At 39.2% G+C, this 23,953-nt stretch overlaps 2 protein-coding genes across 9 annotated transcripts; both read left to right on the top strand.

The window, feature by feature from the left end:
• Positions 1 to 745: 745 nt before the first annotated feature.
• Positions 746 to 16,944, top strand: Dab (DAB adaptor protein). Of its 8 annotated transcripts, none has more exons than XM_085661830.1 (8): positions 746 to 2,072; positions 4,132 to 4,346; positions 4,700 to 4,843; positions 5,872 to 6,036; positions 6,133 to 6,441; positions 6,553 to 6,804; positions 6,922 to 7,071; positions 7,183 to 16,943. In XM_085661830.1, the coding sequence occupies exons 1-8, from the start codon at positions 2,036 to 2,038 to the stop codon at positions 11,257 to 11,259; spliced, it is 5,349 nt and encodes a 1,782-aa protein (XP_085517956.1). In that variant the 5' UTR covers positions 746 to 2,035; the 3' UTR covers positions 11,260 to 16,943. The 8 variants fall into 8 exon arrangements, with proteins under 8 accessions (XP_085517956.1, XP_085517955.1, XP_035723227.2 ...); XM_085661829.1 differs by having other exon boundaries at positions 7,165 to 16,943; XM_035867334.2 differs by having other exon boundaries at positions 5,872 to 6,024; positions 6,193 to 6,441; positions 6,922 to 16,943.
• Positions 16,945 to 19,847: 2,903 nt separating this feature from the next.
• Positions 19,848 to 23,874, top strand: LOC118442121 (uncharacterized). Its single transcript, XM_035867338.2, has one exon. The coding sequence runs from the start codon at positions 20,921 to 20,923 to the stop codon at positions 22,058 to 22,060; it is 1,140 nt and encodes a 379-aa protein (XP_035723231.1). The 5' UTR covers positions 19,848 to 20,920; the 3' UTR covers positions 22,061 to 23,874.
• The last annotated feature ends 79 nt before the right edge of the window (positions 23,875 to 23,953 follow it).

Here is a 23,953-nt window from a genome sequence, read left to right as displayed (position 1 = left end):
TTCTTTGGCTCTAATTATATTACATATTTCATATTTGTGCGTTTATCGTATTATTCAGATGATGTGGAAGTCATTTCTTTAGATTTTTCTCAGACGAATTCGTATTTGTATATTGAGGAGAGTTTAAAGGTTAATATTACGTAATGTCAAGTGACAAACGCAGTATTTACGAATTATGAAGCAACAAAACAGACATCTATCTTTGACTTGATTTTTATTTCAATATTTTCCATTCAGAAAGATTGAAATTTTTATTACTCCTTTGAACTTTGCGTGACGTCCTTCAACGCCATCTTTTATTTTCTTAGCATTACTACTTACCCCTGATACGAACGTGGATAGGTATAAATTTGATTAGAATATTTCAATGACATTTTATATATACATGTATACATACATAATATTATATATAATCAATTTTTACATACATAATAATAACAAATAGAAAATGTTATCAATATTTTATATTTTAATCGCAAGTAAATAAATTCCATTTTTTGAGGAAATTAGTTTCATATAAGATGGAATATGTCAAAAGGAAGAAAAAGAAAATGTTGTTAGTCAGTAGGAATTTTATTCACTTATGTTTATCATAATTACTCTAAAAAGTATTAATATTTACCCCTATTAGCGACATCTTTTAACCTAGCTCAGGAACTAAATTTCGCAGTTCGTTATCTCGTCTTTATCCATGCTTTTACCCCATGGCAAAACGACGCGCGCACATTCTCGCCGGGCCATTCGCTCTCTTTGGACCTTGTATCCCTACTCGCAAAAAGCCTAATTAAATCATTTCTATAAAACGATTTAACATCTAAAAATATATATTACAATTTATATAGAAATGGAAGATGTTAATTATTCGACTAAAATTGTATCTATGGTATAGATATATTGCAAAGAAAAATAAAATAGTCAAATATATATATCAAAGATAAAAGATTGAAATACGGAAAAGTATTAAATACCATGAGATGAAAATATGAGAACAAAAGAATAATACAAAGAAGGAAGAAAATTAAATAAATAGATATAAAAAAAATAGAGTAAGACAGAGAGAGAGAGGGAGAGAGAGAGAGAGAGAGAGAGAGAAAACTTAGAGTAAAATTAAGCGATCTCGAAAAACTTGTGTGATAGCCTCGAAGCGACGACGGCGCGTACTAGGCAGTGTGTTATTGATCAATAAGAGAAGCTATGGTCGAGACCCGTGCCGATTGAGCCAGCTGTCATTTCCCCTGCAATATTTTTCGTCACGCGAGTATATAATATTCGATGGGGAAAAAGGAGTGTTACGGTTGGACATTTTAAAGGATCGTTCACCTAGGTGATCGGATAAATCTTTTTGGTTAAGCGTTTATATACGAAGAAAAGTTTATGGGGATGAGAGTTAAGATACCAACTACGGTGTTTAAAGTGACGAAAGAGTGTGAAGAATAGAGAAAAGGGAAACGCGCCGATCTCTTGTTTCTTTTCTTTTTTGTACAGAAAGAGAAAGAGAGAAAGAGAGAAAAAGAGAGAGAGAGAGAGAGAGAGAGAGAGGTGAGCGCGCGCGCGCGCTCATCTTTAGTACTTACATAGTGTCGTGAAACGCATCATAGAAAAGACACACAGAGGGAGCAACGTAGAAAAGGAGAAAGAGGAGGAAGAAGAAGTGGAGGAGGGGGAGGAGGAGGAGGAGAAGGAGAAGAAGGAGGAGAAAGAAAAAGGAGAGGGTGAGAAAGTGCAAAGGGGGTGAAAGAGATAATATGAAGAGAGCGAGCGAACGGGCGTGCGTGAAGGAGAAATAGACACGAGTTTGAGATTGAGTTTAAGATAGAGGGAAAGAGAGAGAGAGAGAGAGAGAGAGGGAGTGTGTGTGTGTGTGTGTGTGCGAACATGTGTCGGTGCCGAGGATCCTGTCCTCGAGAGTGATGACGGCGAAGGTGCGTCGAAAAGGATCGCCGAGATCTTCTTTACTTCAATCTCTCAATCAACTTTTAATCTTTAAAACGTTTCCAACGTTATCTTCTCTGGCGTATGTATAATACAACCACCGATGCAGACCTTACGGAAGAAAAACAGCCCGTGCAAGTGTGAGTAAATTGATGTTAACGCCTCTAAATATTGAATAGAAAAGGAAGGGGACTGGTGTTATGCGGATGAATGTCATTGATTTTTCTACGATTGTTTATTTTCGATTTTTATTTCTTTTCTACTTTTCTTTTCTTTCCTTTTTTTCTTTTCTCTTGTACTTTTTTCTTTTCTTTTAAATCCTTCCGCGGTACAGTCCCATTTTTTTTAAGGGATACCATCTCTTTTTTTATCCTGCTACCAAAGTACAAAGTATTTTGTTGTCATTATTGTCGCGTTTCATTTTTTTTTTTTATATGCGATAATATATGCTTTGTTGTAACATCTTGTAACATCTTTCGTTAGGGGTGTCTCGGAATATGGCTTCTTTCCCTTATACGTACGAAGAGGGATAGAAAACGAATGAGAGAGAGAGAGAGAGAGAGAGAGAGAGAGAGAGAGAGAGAGAGAGAGAGAGAATGAAAAAGGGAGAAGGCGTTCATCGACTACGGTCACTACTACTATTACTACATCACTGAATAGATAACCCGATGCAATTTGATACAACCATGATACGTTCTACGAATGTTTGACTTTTTTCTATTGTATTAATTATGAGTAAATGATTGTTTATTTGTTTAACAAGACAACAAAATCATTTTGTTTGTCGTTTATTTGTTTTTTATTTTGATATCGTTATATTTCGTCGTCATGAAAACGATCGTGGTTTCGTGTTACCGACCCTTTCCCCCATATTGTATATACGCTAGATTGAGTCTGACCAGTCAGAGATGGCGCTACTTATTCCTTGTTGGACCAAACATACGATATTACTACTGATTTTTCACAACTCGACTTCTCTACGATTTTAATTAATTATTATTTTTCAAAGGTACCACAGAAAAATTTAGATCTTTTGATTTTATAACGATCTTTGTTAATGTTTACGGCCGGACAAAAAAAAATATTGAAAATAATCATTAACTTATGTATTTTTATTTATTGATACAACTTTCTTATTTCTTTCTTCTTTCTCTTCCTCTCTCTCCCTCTCTCTTTCTCCTTTTTGAAGAAGAAGAAGAAGAAGAATTTGAAACAAATATACGTACGATTTTTCTAAATATATTTTGAATTTTTCTTGGTCACTCGTTTCTTTAGTAGGATTATTTAATGATCGAGACTACTCTCGCATTTGTTTGTACGTACTCGTCCATTTGAAGTGGGTAACGCCAACTGTCGATACTCGAGATTTACCGGGCAACCAATTGAAACCCCGTGCCCTTTTTCAAGTACGTAGAAACTTTCATCGTACGATATTCTTTGCTCTCGTCTTTTCTTTCAACCAGATCATGCCAGATGTGCAGAGTTTTGCACTTGATTTACGACCTCGTATCTCGACCTTTCATAACAGTTATTACAACGTTAGAGTATATATCCAATATTTTATTTGAGTATACGCATACTCGAGGATTTCTCAAGTTTCTAATTGATATATGATTTTACAATTTTATTTTTTATATTCTCTCTTTATCGGGATCACTTTTATACATCGAAGTGTTAAGTATGTGCGACGTTAAAAAAGTATCTTATGTAAGAGTACGTCAATGGGAGGGAATGAGCGCAGGGGGTGTGTGGTTGGTCAAAAAATCCACTTACATATTGAGTGTCTCGAGTAGGTTTTTCGCAAGCAATCGATATCACTTTTATAGATTGCATTGGAATTAAATCGTACTCCCCGTTGCTTCAAATTTGATAACTCGATTTCGATTCTCGCACAGTTCAATTTCTTTATACGGTATGTTGACGAGCTTTGATCATGCGTGTGTTGAAATCGTAGTAGGGGGTCGTCCTATCGTTTTTCAATTCGATTTCACTTCGGTTAGCACCGCGTGTGATCTATAAAACCACGAGCATGAAATTGATTTATAGGGTTCGTGCGATGCTAATTTTTCTTTTTCTTCTTTTTTTTTGTTTTCTTTTGTTTTTTCTTTTTTTTTTGTTCCTTTTCTACAGAATCAGCATTTTCGTTTACTAATTTTACGTACGTACGATGATTTTTCTTTTGTTCGAAATATTTTTTAGTTAAGAACGAGCCAACACGGTTCCTCGGGGAAGGTGTTTCGTTCAAGGCGAAGCTGATCGGTATATTGGAAGTGTCCGAAGCACGTGGTGATCGAATGTGTCAAGCAGCATTGGCGGATTTAAAAATGGCGATTCGTGCAGCCGGTGAACATAAGCAAAGGATTGCTGTGCAGGTCAGCATCGATGGACTTCGTTTGAGGGATGAAAAAACGAGTGTAAGTATAAATACAATGAGAATGTTAAAATATTTTATCGATTTTTTAATTAGAACGATGTTTTTTTTTTTTTTTTTTTTTTTTTTTATCAGAATTCCTTATCTCTTTAGTTTGGTTATATGTGTGTGCGCGCGTTTCTCTTAATATAATAATAATTGTTCACTTATAACGACACTTATTTATAAATCGATCTAATAAATGTGATATTTTATAATTACAATATTCTAGTTTCTTCTTTTATCCGGTAAATATATCCGGTAGTTTATATCTTAGTTTTATAATTTTGCTATTTTGTTGATTATCGATAAATAATTGTCGTGAAAAGTTATTTATTTATTAATTTTGTTTCGTAGGAATGTTTGTACCATCATCCCGTGCACAAGATATCTTTCATCGCTCAAGACATGAGCGATTCCAGAGCATTCGGTTACATATTTGGATCACCGGACACGGGACACAGATTTTTTGGTATCAAGACGGATAAAGCAGCGAGTCAGGTATCGATCGAAGGCATTCTTCGATTAGAACCTGCTGTAATAATCGATGTATGCGTGTGCACGTAAGCGGAGTTGCCTTTAAACGTTGTTAAAGTCTGTCAATTATTCGGAAACGATTCGCTGCAGGCATCTGCGGGAAGGATCTAAAATGATATTTGCCCAATCCGAAAAGCAATATCGAAGCCCAGTCTCGGTAATTCCTGGGGCGTATGTAAATAATTGCATTATGGCATTCGGCCTGCCATTCGACGAGCCCCATCGATATAGGGGGATCGTTGTCGGATTAGTCACGGTCCACTTTGTGTTCATTCGAATTGATCCGGATCCCCTAGCTAACTCCTCGTAACTTAAATTTTCTAGTACTCTATCTGTTCGCACGGACATAAACGCATTTTACACGAATTATTTTATACGAAGTTATTTGTATTCGATAATTAATAGGATAAACGGATTAAAACGCACAAACGAAAAGAAGAAAAAGAAAAAAAGAAAAGAAAAATCAATTGATAAACGTTTAACCGATGGAAATATATGCTGTAATATAGAAAACTTGATAGTGAGATACTTTTTAATTGGAACGGGGCAACTTACAACTCGATAACACCTTGGAATAATCTAATGAAACGTGCCACTCTTACCGGAGTAAGAGTGACAGCTGGCGAATTAATTCAACAACGTCGGTCTTACTTCAATTTCCAAGTTTAATTTCTGCTTCCGTCGCTCGTAAACGACTCTCGGTGTAATCCTCTCTCGTAAGTATATCCTCGCGTTTGATCCATTGGAACCTTTAAGAGGGGCTCACAAATACTGGTAAATAAGATAAGGGGAATAAAATAAATGATCGGTTAAGTGTACGGGATAAAAAAAAATTATTCGAGTTGATCATTTCGCCGTGGTGATACTTGTGCTTTATTCTTTGAGATAAATATTCGGCGCAAGTGTCTTTGTGCTGATTTATTCAATGAGGTAGAGAGAGAGAAGGAGAGAGAGAGAGACAATATACAAGAGCAGTATACCTGGTATTCCAGGTGGTCATAGCGATGAGAGATCTCTTTCAAGTCGTGTTCGAGCTGAAGAAAAAGGAAATCGAATTGGCGAAGCAACACATCGAACAAAATGCCATCAGCGCTATCAAGTTTCATACCGGTGGCATGTTTGTTGAACCAGCACCCGATACCAAAGTAAGTTACAATGTATGTATATTGTATGTTTCTTTTCCAAAATACACATTTTGAATAAAAATGATGTAGTAGAGCGTTATCGTTGGCCTATGTTAATTTTGATTTTAGAAAGAAAGTGTGTCAATAAAACAAGAAACGAATGAAACACGTAAAACTTTTTCATCACAGGGCGCAGCTGGAACCGAATCGTCGATTCATCGTACTAGAATAACAAATTCTGAAACAGAAAAAACGGCCGAGAGAAAAAATGAAAATCAAAGTGGTGTTATTGCCGATTTGTTAGATCTACAATTCGAATTGAATTCGTTGCAACAGGGAATACATCAAATGGATAAAATAACACCTGAACAACCTGGACCAGCCGCGGATGATTTATTTGAAAGCGATCCATTCGGCGATTCTTTTGCGAACATGAAAGTACGTAGTATAGATAGATATTTTCCCTGGTTGATAAGCTTGTAAGAGGAAAAACAAAAAAAAAGTTTAATCGTAATAATCGTGGGAATATATTTGAACGATTTTAAACAGTTAAAAGATACCGTACAACCTATTTTACCGCCACCACCGTCCTCCTCAAAAAGAGGTCATTTGGAACGACAACAAACCGTTCCAGCTCCGACAACATCGGCGACGTCCAGTCCAGCAGCGACATTGTACAGCAAAACACCGCCTCCTCAAGACACGATGCATTGGTTCGACAAGGAAACAGAAAATCTTTTCAACGATGGAGAATTAACGAGCTTAACGAAAAGTACTACCGTGAAAAAAGATCAAGACGAAGTGAGTATAAGTATAGATTTTAAATGGGACGTACATAACAATTATTTACAATAGAGTATATTCGTAGTTATAATAAACAGATATGTGTTTTTGAAATATTTGCAATAATTTTTGCAGACATCATTGAATACAACCCCGAGAAGTAGCCAAGCGAAAAGTCCGCAGATAGACGTATTCACGGAACTGGATCCCCTAGGTACTGGCCTGATAAAGCCTTACGTCGATAAGAAAGACTTCTTCCAACATCTGAAAAATCCTCCAAAAAAGGTGCTTAAAGATTTAGTAACGACCAATTCGACGGATACGTTTCCAACGAATTTCAATCTAACGTCGGATACCCCGGACTCTATAAAATTACAGAATGATTTACCTTTGAAGGAAAGTGATCGCCACGAAGAGGGCAATTTCGCGAATTTCGATCGATTTGATGAGAACGAGGCCACGCAGTCGTCCATCCTACCGAAGTCCGACTCGCCGCAAAAGAAAGATATTGTATCAAGAGCGACTCATCATCAACCATTGTCAGTGTCCCTACCGCCTGAAGAGACGCCTACTAAGAGTACGTTCGCTGTTATATCTACCGTAACCGCGGCACCTACCGGTGGAATGGCAAGCGTTGCCAGCAGAATTGACAAGGATTCTGTCGAATCTATTCAGCCGTTGGTCAAATTGCCAAGCCCAAAGAAATACTTGCAGTCCGTTAGAAAAAGAGAACTCGACATGGATCTATTACCGAGTGGTAAATCGCAGCCCATAGAGAAATCATTTCCAGTTGATTTCTCGGCTACGAGCGATTCACCGGCGTCCCCATTGAGATTATGTTCCTCCGACGCAAACTCAAGATTGTCCAGTTCTAGTGCGGAATTAGATCTCGTTCCTGAACCACCGCCAAGGGGCGCTGGAAGTATAATGATCAATCCGCCGCCTTTGCCACCGAAGAAACAAGCTGCCAGAGGTGCCATAAAACCACCGCCTAGACCACCGTACACCGAAGGTCACTTTCACTACGACTTCATCGAACGCGAGGAAGCTTCACCTTCTCCTACTAAAAGCAGAGAAAGCAACAAAAGTCCATCGAGGGATACGACGAAGAGTCAGTTCGACGATAACTTCAGTCCACCGTCAGCCAGGACGGATTTGATATCTACAATGACGACTTCCGCCTTCGAGGATTCGTTTAGTACGATGATACCCACGACGAATTTGTCGACTTACTTTACTTCGACCGGTACGCCTGCTACAACGAAATTGAAGCCAAAACCTTCATTGGACATAACCCTCAGTCAATTAACATCAGCGAATTTGGACGAATTAGCGGGCAGTCTTGGTATGACCGTGCAAGAATTAACGAGCTTGACGTTGCAACAGCTTACCGAATGCCTGGCAAATCTATCGAGCAAGGAATCATTGACAGAATCGAATAAGGAAGAGGAAGAAGAAGCGACGATTCGACCGAAAGTAGAAGAATTCGTTTCAAAACCGTCAACCATTTGTAAAATCACTGAAACGAGTTTCGTAAGTAGCGAGCCACTTTTCAAAGCAAATTTCGAAGAGGAACAGGAACCAATGAAGAAGCAAGAAAAGGAACCGATCTATGACAAGTATGCCGTTTTTAGGGAATTACTTGAGATGGAACAGATGCAGGTGGAATCGAAGGAGGAGACGAATGAGGACATTATGACGGATACCGAAAGCAAGGAACCGGAGGAACGAAAAGAATCGGAAGATGAGATTCGAGGTGAATTTACGGCTGAAGCGATCGTAGCTATGGCCAATTTGACCGTCAAGTTACCACCGAGTATAGAGGAATTAACGAAGGAAGAAATCAGGGAGGAGGAAATCGAGGAAACTAATGGAATCGAGGCCGATAAACCGATCGACGCGATTGAAGATATCGACGAGATGAAAGACGATGCGATCGATGTATCGTTGAGCTTGCAGGCAACTAAAAAGATGGAATTAGAAATAGAGGTAGAAACTGACGGGGATATCGAGGTGGATATAGAGGAAGATATGATCGAAGATACGACTATGATAAGTAATCGGGATAGAGGAGAGACTCTGTCGGATAAGGGTAGCGAAGCAAATGGCGTTTCGGACAAGATCGTGCCCGAAAGTACCGAGGACATTAATAGATCTTCCGTCACGGAGAAAACGGAGATAAGATTATCGACGTCTACGTCGAGCGACAAATACGCGGCATTAAGAGAGATAATAGGAGAGACGGAAAGATTGAGCAAACAAAGGGAAGAGGAATCCAGCTCTAGACGCGAATCCCCGGTGGTACAATCGTCGGCGAGTAAGAATTTAGCCGAGGCCGAACTCTTGAGTTTATTTTCGGACAATTTGCCGGCTGTACCGTCGAGCCCAAAGAGATCTGTTAAGAAGAAGGAGGACGTTCTGAAAACAGTCGCTATGGATATTTTCGAAGAGATAAAAATGCTTAATACAGGAACGCATAGGGCGAAGGTGATCGGTATCGCCGGATTCGAGGATGTATTTTGTCCCTTTTCCGAGGATAATAAAGAGAACGATCGCGAGGACAGTAAGGAAGATGGGAATTGGGCTAAGTTCGAGACGAGCATGCTCGGTTCGGACAGATCGTCTTGCGAAGGAGCACGTTCTGTGGGCGGTGGTACGTCGCCTTGGTCGCCCGACGGCAAAGATTTTCACCGTGACATAATACCATTCAAATCTGTCTCTTCTACAAGCGGCGGTATTCATAGACACTCAGGCGACAGCGACAACGAATGGAAGGACGAGGAAGAGAGCGAAGAGAGTAACAACGGCAGGGGAGGTCTGGACGGAGGAAGATTTTGGTGCGGAAGACATCCGAGATTCGATGCGGCCGAATTCGACGAAAGATCATTTTACGAGGAAGCCTCGGGCACATTGGATAATAGATCCGACAAAAGGGAACGAAGCTTTCGCGGACGAGCTGTTAGAAAGTCGCGCGGTCTTTGGGCGAAAAATGTTGGTCACAGATCGCGAGATCCGTCGCGCTGGCACGAGAAATCCCAATGGGAGGAAGTGCCGAGGCGTTATCCTCATAGAAAGTTACCTTACAAAGAGAACGACGATCATTACGACGTTCACGATCATTTGTCGCGATTTTGGAAATGCAGGTCGAAATCTCAACGATGGAATTGGATACCCGACGACGCTTATTACGACGAAGAACGTAGAAGAAAGATGACGGAGAGAAAGTTGACGCTGTTGTGGAACGAAGAGGATAGATTTGGTAGCGAAGAGAGCGTTGGTTTCGAGGACGACGACAGATGGGCCAGACGTAAGTACGAAAGAAGACGATGGGACGAGGAGTTTGGTAGATTTTGGAATAGACGAAGTAGTCCTCCGTTGGATGGCGTTGAATACCCATCCAAGGAAGGTTATTATTATTATCGGGAGAGTAGGGAAAGGCCTCACGATTATACGGATACGTGGGACGAGGAGGAGTACGGGCCAGAACGTGCCGGGGACGATTCAGGCAGATACAATACGGCCGGTAGGAAGAGACATTGGCCGAAGAGGCCGAACAGTGCTAACGAAGGTCGTAATACCGAGTACGGTGAAATGGTTTATGCCGATGCGAGAAACAAGTTTGGTACGTCTAGATCAGAATGCAGCGACAATGATTCGGATCCTTATTTAAGGCCATCGCAGAGATCGAGAAGTCGCGAAAGTTATAGGGGTAGCGATCAGAAATATGACAGCTGGCCGGAGAGACCGTATTGGTCGGAGGGCCCGGACGTTAAGAGCGAGACGTTACATCGTAAAAGAGTAACAAGGCATAAGGCCGCACGACAGGTACAAGCTAAAACTCAGAGTCCTTTCGAGGATGATTTCGCGCAGAGTATCGAACAGATTGAGTCACCGGCCAGTGAAACATTGACGCCGGCCGAGCCGCGCGTTCGTCCAGAGATCGGTGAATCAAAAAGAGAATTGGTCGAACGTCCACCTCCGAGTCCTTCCTCGGCCAGTCGATTATCAACCAAGGAAGCTCATCCACGTAGAGATATGCAACGGGAGTATAACAAACGGTCGACCTTTTTCGAAGACGATCTAACGCCTACTTCGACGAACAATACTTCCGACCGACGTAGATTATCATCGGATTTGAAAGCTACGCCCGAAGAAATTCCACCGGATTCGAAGGATCCTCATAGATCGATAGATGGTTTCGTTTCGGAGGACAGTGCTCGAGATTCTTTCTTCAACGGTGATCTTAGGTTCAACGACGACGATGCATTCACTTTCAAATCCGAATTAGAGGACAGCGTGCCTGAACGTTGTACCACTACATTGCCATTGAAAAACACCAGGCAGAACAAATACGCTACCTCCAACAGTAACAACAAAGGTAGACCTTCCGATCAGTATATAAGGAAATCTGAATCTGTAAACATCTTTATACGCGAGGAAGATCCGTTCGACGACGATGATTTTTTCAATTGACTCGCGGCCAATCGTCAATCCACACGATCGTCAAAATCGGACTATCGATCTCTCAAATGAGTGGAACCCATACATAGCTATATTTTATTTCTTATATTTTCTTTTTATGACCGCCATGTGTCGTCGTTTCCGCCCCCGCATTAACAAAGGATACGCATATTTTCTAAGCTTTGCTTAAGTGAAGCCTTTTGGATGTTTCTCTCCTTGAATTATTTCTCTCTCTCTCTCTCTCTCTCTTCCCCCCTCCCTTCTCTTTCTCTCTCTCTTTCTCTCTCTCTCTCTCTGTCTCTCGTTAACACGAGAACGAGATACTCGCTTTGTGTGAAAGGCATTTATAAAACGTTTAATAAGCTTTGAGAATGAAACTTGGAATCGTTATTGAGAAAACGATTCAAGAAAAGTGACTAGGTGCTTTAATAAAACCCTTTTAGATATTTCTTATTTTATTCCGTGAATTTTATGTTTCATTCTAATAATTGCACATACCAACGATACTTGTGTCTATCGGAATATTCATTAATTACGATACTGGTAAACGTGACAGATGATGTATTTAATTGTCAGACAGAAGGAGTCGAACAGGGATTGGAATTTTTTCAAAAAAGGGCTATAGACGCGTAGATAGATGTAATTATTTATCGTGTTGCTAGCAATAAGCCGATATTGTGTTTAAAGCGGGTCAAGGTTGTACTGACAATAATTATATTATCTTAATGCCAATACAATTTCGACTGATCGATGAGAAACGAATTTGAAACGATTTGTTGCTAATGCGTGTTCGAATGGGTCAAATATAATTACATATATAACGTGAGTTTTGGAGCATTTGAAGAGGTCAAGTATCCGAAGACGATTGACGGCAAACTTGGATTTGTAATTTTATTGCATAGATGGAAAATGCGATTGTCCTTTTCTTTTTGCTTCTTTTTTATTTTTATTCTTTTTTTTTTTTTAACATTTTATTTCAAATGATACGTATCGAGAATGAATCGAGATATTGCGTTTTTAGTAGATCTGCATGTGAATAACTTATGTATGATAAAAGAACGCTTTTCGGTAGAGGAAGATGATGACAAAAAAAAAAGAAATAAATGAATTTTACGATCGATGAATATACATAGAGTGAATCAAAATTTCCTAGATAAGACAAAAGATTCTAGATTTGATTTTTAAAATCGATCACTCTTTTGCGATACTATTTAGACTAATATTTTCTTTTTTCATTTTTTTTGTTAACCACAAGACTAACTTGTGAAGCTGCAAACTTGACCTACGAATCTGAAGAGTCCCGATAAAGAGAGTAATCTATTTTTAAAGTCACTCAGGAAGTTTTGGCTCACCTAGGAACTTTTGACACTACCCTGTATTTGCAACTTGAAAGTAATTTTTCACAAATCATACGATTACGAGAAATATTATTGTAATGTTTATTAATGACAGTATTAAGTTGACGATTCAATTTTTTCTTCGATATCTATATGTCAATTGGTAATTACCAATCGAATCGAGGAAAGATACAAATGTTTGTTCACATTATTTATTTATTTATTTATTTATTTATTTATTTATTTATTTATTTATTTATTTATTTATTTTTCGTTACGCTCGCTTTTGTACTCGTCACGATAAATGCATTTATATAGATCGATTGTATCGCAGGAAAATGATGTTCTCGAGAAATAATTGAAAAGCTAATAGGAAATATCTCGTCTTTGTCATAATCGTATCATATTGTCAGCATTCGTTTCATTGATATGATAGCGAATAAATTAGTAGTGCGAATATATTCGCACGTAATAATGACGTATGTGAATTAGCGAGAGGAAACTAATTGTGAGGAATGAATTGTGAACGATATACATACATATTATACACTATAGATAGATCGAAACAGTAACGACAAAATTTGTTCATTTCGAAATAAGAAAATGTTCCTTCTTTTTCAACGAAAAACAAAAATTGATTTATCATAATCGTCATGAAACAGAGGGGAGAGAGGTATGTCGTTTAAATAAATACGAAATGTTTGAGAACAATTTTATACCCTTCGATGTAAACGAGAAGATTGATTAGTCTTTTGCGAAACTAATTAGGTAAGTAATTAATTGATTCGATGTTTACGAGAAACGAATTATAAAACGTCGAGAAAAATGTTTTCGAATTTTTCTTTCGAACAAACATAATCCATCTTTTTCGTTATCGTAAATGATTATGAAATGATTTTTTTCTTTATCAAGATTTAGAAAATGGAGTGACGGTACAATAAACCATTACCGTATGCGAATGGCAATTGATTTACTTTTTTCTAATAAAACAGCCTATCCCACATATAGTAATAATATGATGATGATGATGATGATAAATTTTCAATGAATTTTAATCGGTCGCTTTTCAGTCGGTCGCAATTCGGTTGACAATCCCTTCTCTTCAAGATTTTGGTACGAGATGGTATGGTGGTATTGCGACAGCGTGAGTAGTCGTTACTTGTAGTAGTGGAGGAGTTTTCAGGAGTAGGCGGAGGCGGAGGCGGAGGCGGAACCTGTGGTGTCGTCTCACCCTCTCATTCGAAGCGCTGGAGATCCCTTGGCTCGTGTGTTCCCCGTTCCTTGATTTGGCCCGGCACAATGCACAATAAAAGAGCATTAGATCGCCGGCTTTGTTGGTCGGTTGCACGACTTCTCGTAACAATGGCGCAGCCCTCACTCGGCTCTAGTACTCGAAACACCTGGCAAACAAGGAAACAATGCGCGCGGGCCGCACTTGGACGGGATTTCGCGCATTTGGGGTGCGCTCATGCTAACAAATTATCACCCTCTGTCGCTTTTCATTCATTTTTCTCGCTCTCCTAGCTATGCTTTCCTCTTTTACTTTCATTTCTTTTCTCTAATCTTTCGCGATGTTCCCTTCTTCCTTTCTTTCTTCAAAAGATCTTCTAGTAAACCAAATAATTGCATGTGCGCTCAAAGATTGCATTTATTTTTATAAAGTTAATATTTATCGACAGATAATATAAAAATTTCCTCCAAAAGATCGAATTATTATTTTTCATAATATTATACAATCGTGCCTTAAAATCTTTCATCTTAGAGTTTTATTACGATATGTAGGATTACGATTTTCTTTTCTTTCCTTTCTTTTTTCTCTTTTTTTCTCTAATGGACTCGTAGAAAAGATTAACGAGTGATTTTTGATATAGAATTCGTGTCGCATAAGGTGAAACTGAGAGTGAGCGAGAGAGAAGACAAAAAAGGGGGGAAAGAGAAGAAGAAAATCAACCCGCATGTGCTCGTACGCACTCGAAAAGGAAAAGTACTTTTGGCCAAGTGCCGTAAAGGCGGTGTACCCGTCGGAGTACGATAAGAGGGATATATATATATATATATATATATATATAGAGAGAGAGAGAGAGAGAGAGAGAAAGAGAGAGAGTGTGTGCAAAGAGTACGGGAACTATGAAATGCACCGACCCCTCTATACTCTCAAGCAAATGCAACCCTAAAAAGCCACGAGAAATGTTTGTAATTGGGATCGTTGGCCCGTTGTACTCTTTTCGTTCGATATACTCCTAAGTATGCGTATACATGGAGTACGAATTCGTTGTGAATAGCGAGAATATTTAAAAATCTTTAAGCTTAAATCATCGTCGTACAGTATGATCTATTAGATTACGAGTATTATAAATATATACGAAGGACGTAGAGTGTGAATTTTTTCTTTATGAATGGCAAAAATTTTGAAAAATGTTTCAACTTAAATCATCGAACAATATGATCCATCAGACTTTTTTGATGAATCAGAAATTTACATAGAAAAATTAAAAAAAAAGTAAATAAATATGCGTACGCGAATTATGATTTTACTGAATGGTCAAAATCAAAAAGAGATCACATGGAGCTATAATCTCAATTACTCCTCTTGATCTATATCCATAATTATGCACGGGTAAGTATAAAATTTGTTACAAAAGGCAAAAACTTGTCACTAGGATCTTTAAATCTTTGGATCTTTGGATCGAGGATCTTTGGCCCCATTTTTATGAATCCCTTTTGAATCGTCATACAGCTGATAAGTCAGATCTTTAGAGGTTTGCGTGAAGAAGTATCAAATTTTTTTGAAGTACTCTTGTGATCAAAGAAAGTTCAGTTAATTTCTTGTCAACGGCGATCGATCCGATTTAGAAGGAAAGTATTACACGTGTAGGTTATAAGTACATATTAACGTCACAGATGAGTAGTCATTTTATATATGTATGTACGCTCATTAATATTTCATAAGCTTGATAAAAGTTATCGAGTGTTTGCCGCGCCTTGTGGAACGAATCCTCGATCTTGTTCGCCGCTTAGCCACAAGTGTGTTCCCCAGCATGAATTTGCATCAAATTGAATTTCAAATTTGTTGCCGCTCTGTCAGTCGAGATCTCGAATATCTCGACGTACTTTCGTGCTCCTTCGATGTGAAATAAAATTATTAATAATACGATTTTTCGACGGAGCGTAATACGGATGATCTAAATACGAAGGCTTTCGTATCGAAGTAAAATAAAAATAGGAAAAGACTTTTGCGAATAATTAACATAAATAATTAAACCGAAGAGGGAAGCTAATCGAAAAATTGAACGGAAGAGTGAAATGACGCGGATGATTAGCATGTATTATCTTCCTCAAGACATGTAGAACGCACGAATTCAGAGATTGTCTCGTTTTCTTTGATCGTACTCTTGTAAAATGCCAAGTGAACTATAATGCGACCGCAATTATATTTGCACAATAGTCTAGAATCTCCACCCTCAAATGGAGCTTCAGTTTTGCTCTGCGAAGCGTATGTAACTGGCTATTCTCTCTAGTTTTATACAACGAGGACGTACAAGGACGTAAAAATATGAGGGTGGAGATCGAGGAAAAGAAGGGAATATGTGATACGTGGAAAAGACATTTAGGAAGAGAGGAAAACAAAGAAAGACAGAAAGGAAAAGAGAGAGCGAGAGAGAGAGAGAGAGAGAGAGTCTTGAGAGATGTGAAGGAGGTTATAAAGGGGAGTAAGAGAGAGAGAGGGTGAAAGATAGAGGGGAAGAGAGTGTAGAGTAGCCTAGCGGGGGAGGAAGTCTTGGAAAAGGTGCAAAGCCGACAGTATTCTTTATAGCTGGAATATTCGCCTTATGCGCCCAGAATATAATCGCACTTTTTTTATCTTCTTTTCCATTCCTCATACCACTGATGTTTCCGAATTCCTGTTTCGGCAGCAGTACTACACACAGGAGTATTCGACAGTATAGTCGCTGGTACTACTACTACGACTAACTACTATTAACTACTACTACTGCTACTGCTGCTACTACTACTACACTACTATTACTATTACTACTACTGTCACAAGATCACCAAAGCGATCTTATACGAGTAGAAAGTTCCGAGCTTTGCGCGAGCTTTACCACTGGTACGAAGGGAAGTAGTAGTAGCGGCTTACTTCTCCGCCTATGCCAGATCCCTTACTCGACGAGCTCTTTTGGGACGAGATATTTACCAACATCCAAGATGGCGGCATAATCTTCCCCAGCTTTTCGCGAAAGTCGACGAGTCATCCGCACCGCAGTCTCTTTCTTCTGGTAAACACTCCCATCACTCTCTATTTCTCTCTCTCTCTCCTTCCCTCCTCCTCATCTTACTCACCTTCCTTCTTCTCTTCTCTTACCACCTACAGTTCTTTGACTCTTTTGAGCATTACGTTTTGGGTCACCGCGAGACGCTGGAAAACATAGAACGTACCTTCTCGACGATTCTATGAGAGGAAAGCTTCCTTTCCCTTCTATGTTCTTGCCTGTACGAAATCTCTCTTGGTCTTTCCAAGTAATCTTCTAAGTCTCATATCGTAGGTTACTTTGTTCTAACGTTCGAAATACTTTCTTTTGTATTTTTAACATCTTTATTTCTTTTTTATAAATTATGTAATTACCTATCGGTTTTTTCTTCTTTTTCTTCTTCTTCTATTTTTTTTTTTTATAATTCCCACCTCTCTTCCGTCTTTTATTTTTTTTCCCCCTCTTGATCGTATTATGTGATTTTAGAAAACGTTCGAACGTTGAAACGTCGAGGATTAAAAGTTCAGTCTTAATCGTTAGCGAATCCTCTTGGAATTCCTTGAAGAATCAAACTCTAGAGCGAATCGAAGAAGAAGAAATTAGGTGGTAAATACGGAATACTGTGTGTGTGTGTATGTGTATGTGCGCGCGCGCGAGAGAGAGTGAGAGATAGAGCGTCCAAGGTAAGAAGCGATCGAATCGAATAGTGGAATTCGTGGAATCCGTAATCCGCCGCCGAGTGAATGGCGAACGTCTCTAAGAAGAGTACCTATAGTAAAGAGCACCATCACCCTCTTGCGTTTCTCCTCGTCGATTTATCCTAACTGGGACTCGAGATTAAGGCAGTAATCGCTGAATTGGCAAAAGCTAGAGAGAGAGAGAGAGAGAGAGGAAGAGAGATAGAGAGAGCGGGCCTTTGGATGATCTTCATGAAACGAAGCTCACAAAGGAGGAAAAGTAAAAAAAAAAAGGAAGTTATAGAGCCGATTTGAAAATATTTATATTAAAATCTCACTTGAGATGCGTAGCATAAAAGTACCCCTTTTTCTTTTTGACATAAAAAAAGATAACTTTCTTACTACCATTTTGTTTTTTATATTACTCTTATACTTATATATTTTTATGTCGAATTAAAATATCATTTGAAATTTTAATCCAATGAAAATAAATGTCAAAGTCGCGTTGTAATTGTCAGGAAATTTCAAACATGGATCGTTCGTTAACATTTTAAAGTTTCGACTAGCAAATACTCCTCCCGTTCGCCTAGATTTTTACTTGTTTTTCAGTTTTTGCTTGTTTTTCAGGTAGAAAATAATTGCTTCGCCAGAGGGAAGGAGATAGACAGAGAGAGCGAGAGAGAGAGAGAGAGAGAGAGAGCGAGAGAGCGAGAAAGAGAGAGAGCGCGCGAGAGAGCGAGAGAGAGAGAGAAAGATACATAGAATATATAGACAAATAGAGAGAGAGAGAGAGCGAGAGAGAGAGAGAGAGAGATTCGTCGAGATTCAACGGGATGCAATATCGACAGGTAATTGGCCGGCGGCCTGTTCGACCGTTCTTTATTGCAATGGCGAAATTTTACTCGCGATAAATTGTTAGCACAAGGTGAAATAATATTTATCCATTCTACGACGTGTATACGGTATTTACGAGAAGAAAATACTAACGATTACATTATTATTCAGTTTTACATAACCATATCATATATTCCCATCGTTAAGACATATCCTTTGTAAAAAATTAACAGCACGTAAGTTAAGATCGTATAAATGAGAAAGTAGGAGAAATGAAACAAAAGAAAAAAAAAAGGAAAGAAAAAAAGGAAAAACGAAAGAGAAAAGGAGAAAAGAAGAAAAAAAAATTGACGCGAAATACGTCGAAGTGATACGCAAGTGTGATACTTATCATAGAGAGAAAGAAGAAAGAGACGAGAGGTAAACGGGGGTAGGACGGGGGCGGGAGCGGGCGCGGGCGCGTGGTAAAGGATCGGTAGTGGGTACGTGGAGTAAGTGCAATAATACCAGATTATTTGCATCGTAAAGCCGTGCGTATGGGTAAACACAATATTCGCTCTCCGCTCGGGTCTGTGAACCGATAGCGTGCACCCAGGTAGATTCGCATCCGTCTATCTCTCTGTTCTGTCGTCCCACCCCTTTCTCTCGTCGTTCTCTCGGTCTATCTCATTCTCTCATTCTCTCTCACTTGCACGCTACAAGCCATCTCTCTATCAAGCTATCTCTATATGTCTATCTATCTATCTATCTATCTATCTGTCTCTTTCTCTTTATCTCTTTCCCTCTCTCTCTCTCTCCCTCTCTGTACAGCCACGGCATAATACAGATTCTATTTGAGCTGCCTCAGGGAAGTTAACTTGTGATGCGTGCACTGCGCTTCTCTCTGTTGGCGATTCTACGGATCGAACCGTTCTCCATTTCGTTGATGAAAACCAGAAGGCGTACCACCAAACGTTCCCTTGTACATATAGGAGATTGCGCATATATTCCATGAAAATAGCTTAGGAATAGTTCATATGTGCATCTCTATAAATATGTGCTACGTTCGATGATTCGATTGTACATATTACAAACCTATTTGGCAATAAGTAACCCAGTTTGACTTTACCAATGGGCATTTGATCTCGACATTCGATTGATACCTAAATCAATATGAAGAAGGATCATAGTAGGAAGGTCGTTTAAAAATTTTTTCCTATTTTTTTTTCTCTCGTTTCAAATAGAATGGAGGGAAAAAAAAGGAACGAAAAAGGGCCAAAAAATAAAATAGCGTTGGAATACGGGAATACGTTTGAAAGTCCCTTTATCTATACTGCTATTTTCCTAACTCTGACGTCAGACCCTCCGGCGGATTTCTCCTCTCGGGAGAGAAGCACGGCGTCAGTAGCAGTAGCAGTAGCAACAGCAGCAGCAGCAGCAGCATCCCTTTACGTCTCTCTCTGTACGCGTTGCGACGCGGCGCAGAAACGAAAGGGGGCTTCTCGCGCGAGGGCGAAAAACGACTCGTGGGTGGGGGGGTGTGCGAGCAGCATCCGTCGAGGGGTTGGCCTCGTCGATGTCGGCGAAAGGAGAGGGTGACTGTCCCCATACAAAAGGATAGTAACGAGTGGGGGTAGTAACGCCCGCCCATTGGTCCGCCCATGGTCCGACCGAAGCGGAGTCATTTGGAATCAATCCGTGGCACGATTTCACCCTGTTGTAGAGACAATCGTTGTTCTAAGTTCGCGAGAACACGAACGTTTTATTCGATTAATCGGCAGAATTTTTCCGTCTGGACTGTTTTTTTTTTTCTTTCCGTCAATTTCACCTATTCGTTCGTTCCCTCTTTTTTCTTTCTTTTTTTTTTTATTTCCTTTTTATTTACCCGAAAGATCATCTTATACTTGACCCATTTCGAAATCCAAGTTATGTTTTATCTGGTGTATTGTCGAAGAAAACAGTTTAGTGTTTTATGCCTGAAGGTTAAAGTCTGACGATATGTACCTTCGATCATGGAGATCCGTTTAAAAGGTTCCATCGTTTTAGTAATAATAGAAGAGAAACATCCTTGACGGCGGCACGTCATGCCGATGTACACGTTCCTCTTGGCTAAACTCATTGCGAGTGTTTAGAACCGGTAAACAGAGAAAGAAAGAGAGAGAGAGAGAGAGAAGAAGGAAGAAAATAAAAAAGGCGCGTTATCGTTGTGGAAACAAACTATTAGCGAAAGATAGCACTCCAAGAAAGAGAGAGGTAGAGTCTCGCGTGTGACAGTTCGCTTCGGTGAAATATGTCGGACGCGGGATGTCGACGAGGAATCTTCTCCGACGGTGATGTTTCCGACAACGTTTGTCCTTGAGATTCGCAAGAAGACTTAAAAAGAAGACTAAAAAAGATTTTATCTAATACGGAATCGTTGATAAAAGTTTCGAAGAAGGATCGTTCGGGGGTTCTTCTTTTTTTTCTCTCTTCTTCATTTCCTTTTTCTTTGTTGTTTCAAGGACGAACGGAATGCGAGCGATGACCTTGAGCGTTGAAAGAAAGTGGTAAAATAAGAAGTGTGTTTTTCGGTTCTGATGAACGTTCGAGGGAACTCATGGAAGCGCATTGTGCGATGATGATGTCGAATCTGTCGTGCGACGGTTGCGCTGACAGCAGCAGCCGGGATTCCGACAGCAGTAGCATGATTGTAGATCCGGTGAGTCTCGATAAGAACGACATGTCACCGCCGCAATCGTCGTCGAGTCCGTTAATATCGAGTTCTCCGGTACCAACGATGACAGCGGCGACGACGAACTCGTTAAGATGTCGCGGTGGTGCGAATAGAATGACGAAAAAAATGCCATACTCGAGGATGCCGGTAACGTCGGTGGCGTTGTCCTCGAAGTCAACGAGTCAACAAAAAACGTCAACGGCGGGTCAACAGTCATCCGGTTATGGAAACGAGAAAATGTCTTCGTCTTTGATAAAACCACCATATTCCTATATAGCATTGATTACCATGGCCATCCTACAATCACCCCAAAAGAAACTTACGCTAAGTGGCATATGCGAATTTATAATGTCACGATTTCCATATTATCACGATAAATTTCCAGCCTGGCAAAATTCTATCAGGCATAATTTATCATTGAACGATTGTTTCATTAAGATACCAAGAGAGCCCGGCAATCCGGGTAAAGGCAATTATTGGACATTGGATCCACTTGCCGAGGATATGTTTGACAATGGTAGCTTTTTACGACGTAGGAAGAGATACAAGAGGCCACCGCCTCATTACGTTCTTCGCGACAGGGCTATCATGGCTACCTTTGCAATTTGCGGCGATCGTGGACCTTGTCCAGGTGGTGGGGCTGGACATCCAGGTACATTGGCTTATCCCGGTGCTGCATACCTTTCGCCACCACCCGGCCTACCACTTTTGGACTTTTCTCCGTCTACGTTGGAAGCTCTCAAATTAGGTGCTTTCCTCGAGCCGCCAGCACCGCTTTACAAGCCTGTACCCATTACCGCACCGCCTATCAGACAACTCGAACCAACACCGACTAGGACAACAACGACGATACCAATGATCAACGCACAGACCAGCGTTGAGAAGAAAAGAAACTTTAGTATCGATGCACTCATCGGCAAACAAACGGTCAGCGATCAGGGTTGCGCCGGTCTTCTCGATCTTAGTCCGTCGGAGCACAGAGAAATTAGAAGTCAAGCGTCCGCGTTTTCGCCTCTCGTTTAGAGCAAACCTTTCATTTTGCTCGATAATTATCTTTCGATATCGATCGATAGCGATTCCTTCGTCCAAGTCGTCCGATCCACCGATGTAATTCACGATTAATCAGATAATGGAACCCGTCGTAATAATGTAAATTGGATTTATAGTAATCGAATTGTATATCTCGTAGAGAGAGAGAGAGAGAGAGAGAGAGAGAGAGAGAGAGAGAGAGAGAGAGAGAGCGAGAGAGAGAGAGAGCGAGAGAGAGAGAGAGAGAGAGAATGAAAGACAAATTTCGACGAAAGGAGTCGCGTATATTTCGTTTAAATGGACTAATCGTCGATCGGTCACATTCCTATAAGAGACTCCTTATCAAAGTGACTTTGTTTCGTCGGTTTTTATTATTAGAATAAGGTCATCGTCCAGTGAATGGTGATTTTATTTGTACGGACGATCGCATCGAAAGAGGATGCGAATAAATATTTTCAATACTCGATCGTGATCTCGACATTCTCCTTCTATTGATATACCGATCCTATAATCAGCTACTACGTCAGTTATTATAGGATTTAACTATCGTAAATTTTTAGTCGAAAATAAACTTTGACAAATAATGTTACTACCGATCGTCGGAGACTCGAAAAATTATATCACCATCAGCGAAAATCATGCGTTTGTTATGAATCGACTATAATTAATCAACGACGTATTCTTCTTTCTTTTTCTTTTTTCCTTTCCTTTTCTTTCCTTTCCTTTTCTTCTTATCACCAACACCAACATTATTATTCGTTCTTATAAATGCTAACTTTCGAATATTTTTATTTCAATGATCCATTTGTATCTTTAAATTATTTTATCTATAAAATATCTTTATCGATAACGATAAGAGCGCGACAAAAGAAAAAAAAAAAAAAAAGAAAGGATAGTTAGACGAAGGTGTAGTGCAATAGTACGTGATAATCGTTTGATTTCTAATAAATTCTTCTAATATTTCTTATTATTTTTCAAGTCGCGATATTATATTTTGACTTTTTAATAATCATCGATATCATCAAAATGGCCACTGGCAATAGTCTTTGGCAATCCGTTTGCGTTCGGTCGATTAATAACGGCATTGTAAATACGAGCCCCGGACAAATATGTGCGTAGCACTCTTATTATTCCGGGGGCATGTTTCTTTTCTTTCTTTTTCTTCGTCGGATTTAATGTAAAGACACGCTACTCGAAATTGGACCGCGTTCGGTCAAGTAGGTATTATTTAGTTGTACATAAAGTGATAATATGTAGTATTTTAAAAATACATGTACTAATAGGACACATTTATCATCGTAGACAATTTTATTGTGCACATACGTGTATATCTGTGACGTGACGTGGCTTTTTGTTTTTTTAGATTCGTTGAAAAAAAGGGAATTGATAATAAATACAAAAATAAAAAAACGAACGAACAATGAAAAAACGAAACAATACGAAAACACGTTATTACTTAAGAACAAATTTTTCTCTTTTAATCTAATGTCAATCTCTAATGAGATTGGCAGAGCCAATAATATCGTCTGTCACGTGTGCATTCCGAGAGAATGAAATTTGTTAGAAAAAGAAAAAAAAAAAAAAAAGAAAAAAATGAAGAAAAAAAAAAGAGAGTTTTATAATTTTCTCAGGCAGCTCTTTTCCTTTTTCTTTCCTTTTAATTTCTCTTTTCTCTTTTTTCCTTTCCGTTTTTTTTTTCGCCAAATAGACTTGGCCGTAGGAGTAAATCCAGTAAAAGTTTCGAGAACAGGGTAGAAACGTAATTAAATAAAAGAAATCTTACAATTAGAACTGTATCTTACGCGAAAGAATGCAACTATGAAAAACATATCGTAATGTTTTAACATTGACAATTATTTTTTCACAAGTAATTTTTTTCAAATATTT

This window comes from Vespa mandarinia, chromosome 16 (genome assembly GCF_050613455.1).
Source record: "Vespa mandarinia isolate Hongniang chromosome 16, ASM5061345v1, whole genome shotgun sequence".
Lineage (NCBI taxonomy): Eukaryota > Metazoa > Arthropoda > Insecta > Hymenoptera > Vespidae > Vespa > Vespa mandarinia.
This window is presented reverse-complemented; position numbering and strand designations above follow the sequence as displayed.

Coding starts and splice junctions, on each gene's coding strand:
- Dab (XM_035867333.2), top strand. CDS start 2,036: ATGCAGACCTTACGGAAGAAAAACAGCCCGTGCAAGT. Junction 4,347..4,699: donor TGAGGGATGAAAAAACGAGT/GTAAGTATAAAT, acceptor TTTGTTTCGTAG/GAATGTTTGTACCATCATCC. Junction 6,442..6,552: donor ATTCTTTTGCGAACATGAAA/GTACGTAGTATA, acceptor GATTTTAAACAG/TTAAAAGATACCGTACAACC.
- LOC118442121 (XM_035867338.2), top strand. CDS start 20,921: ATGGAAGCGCATTGTGCGATGATGATGTCGAATCTGTCGTGCGACGGT.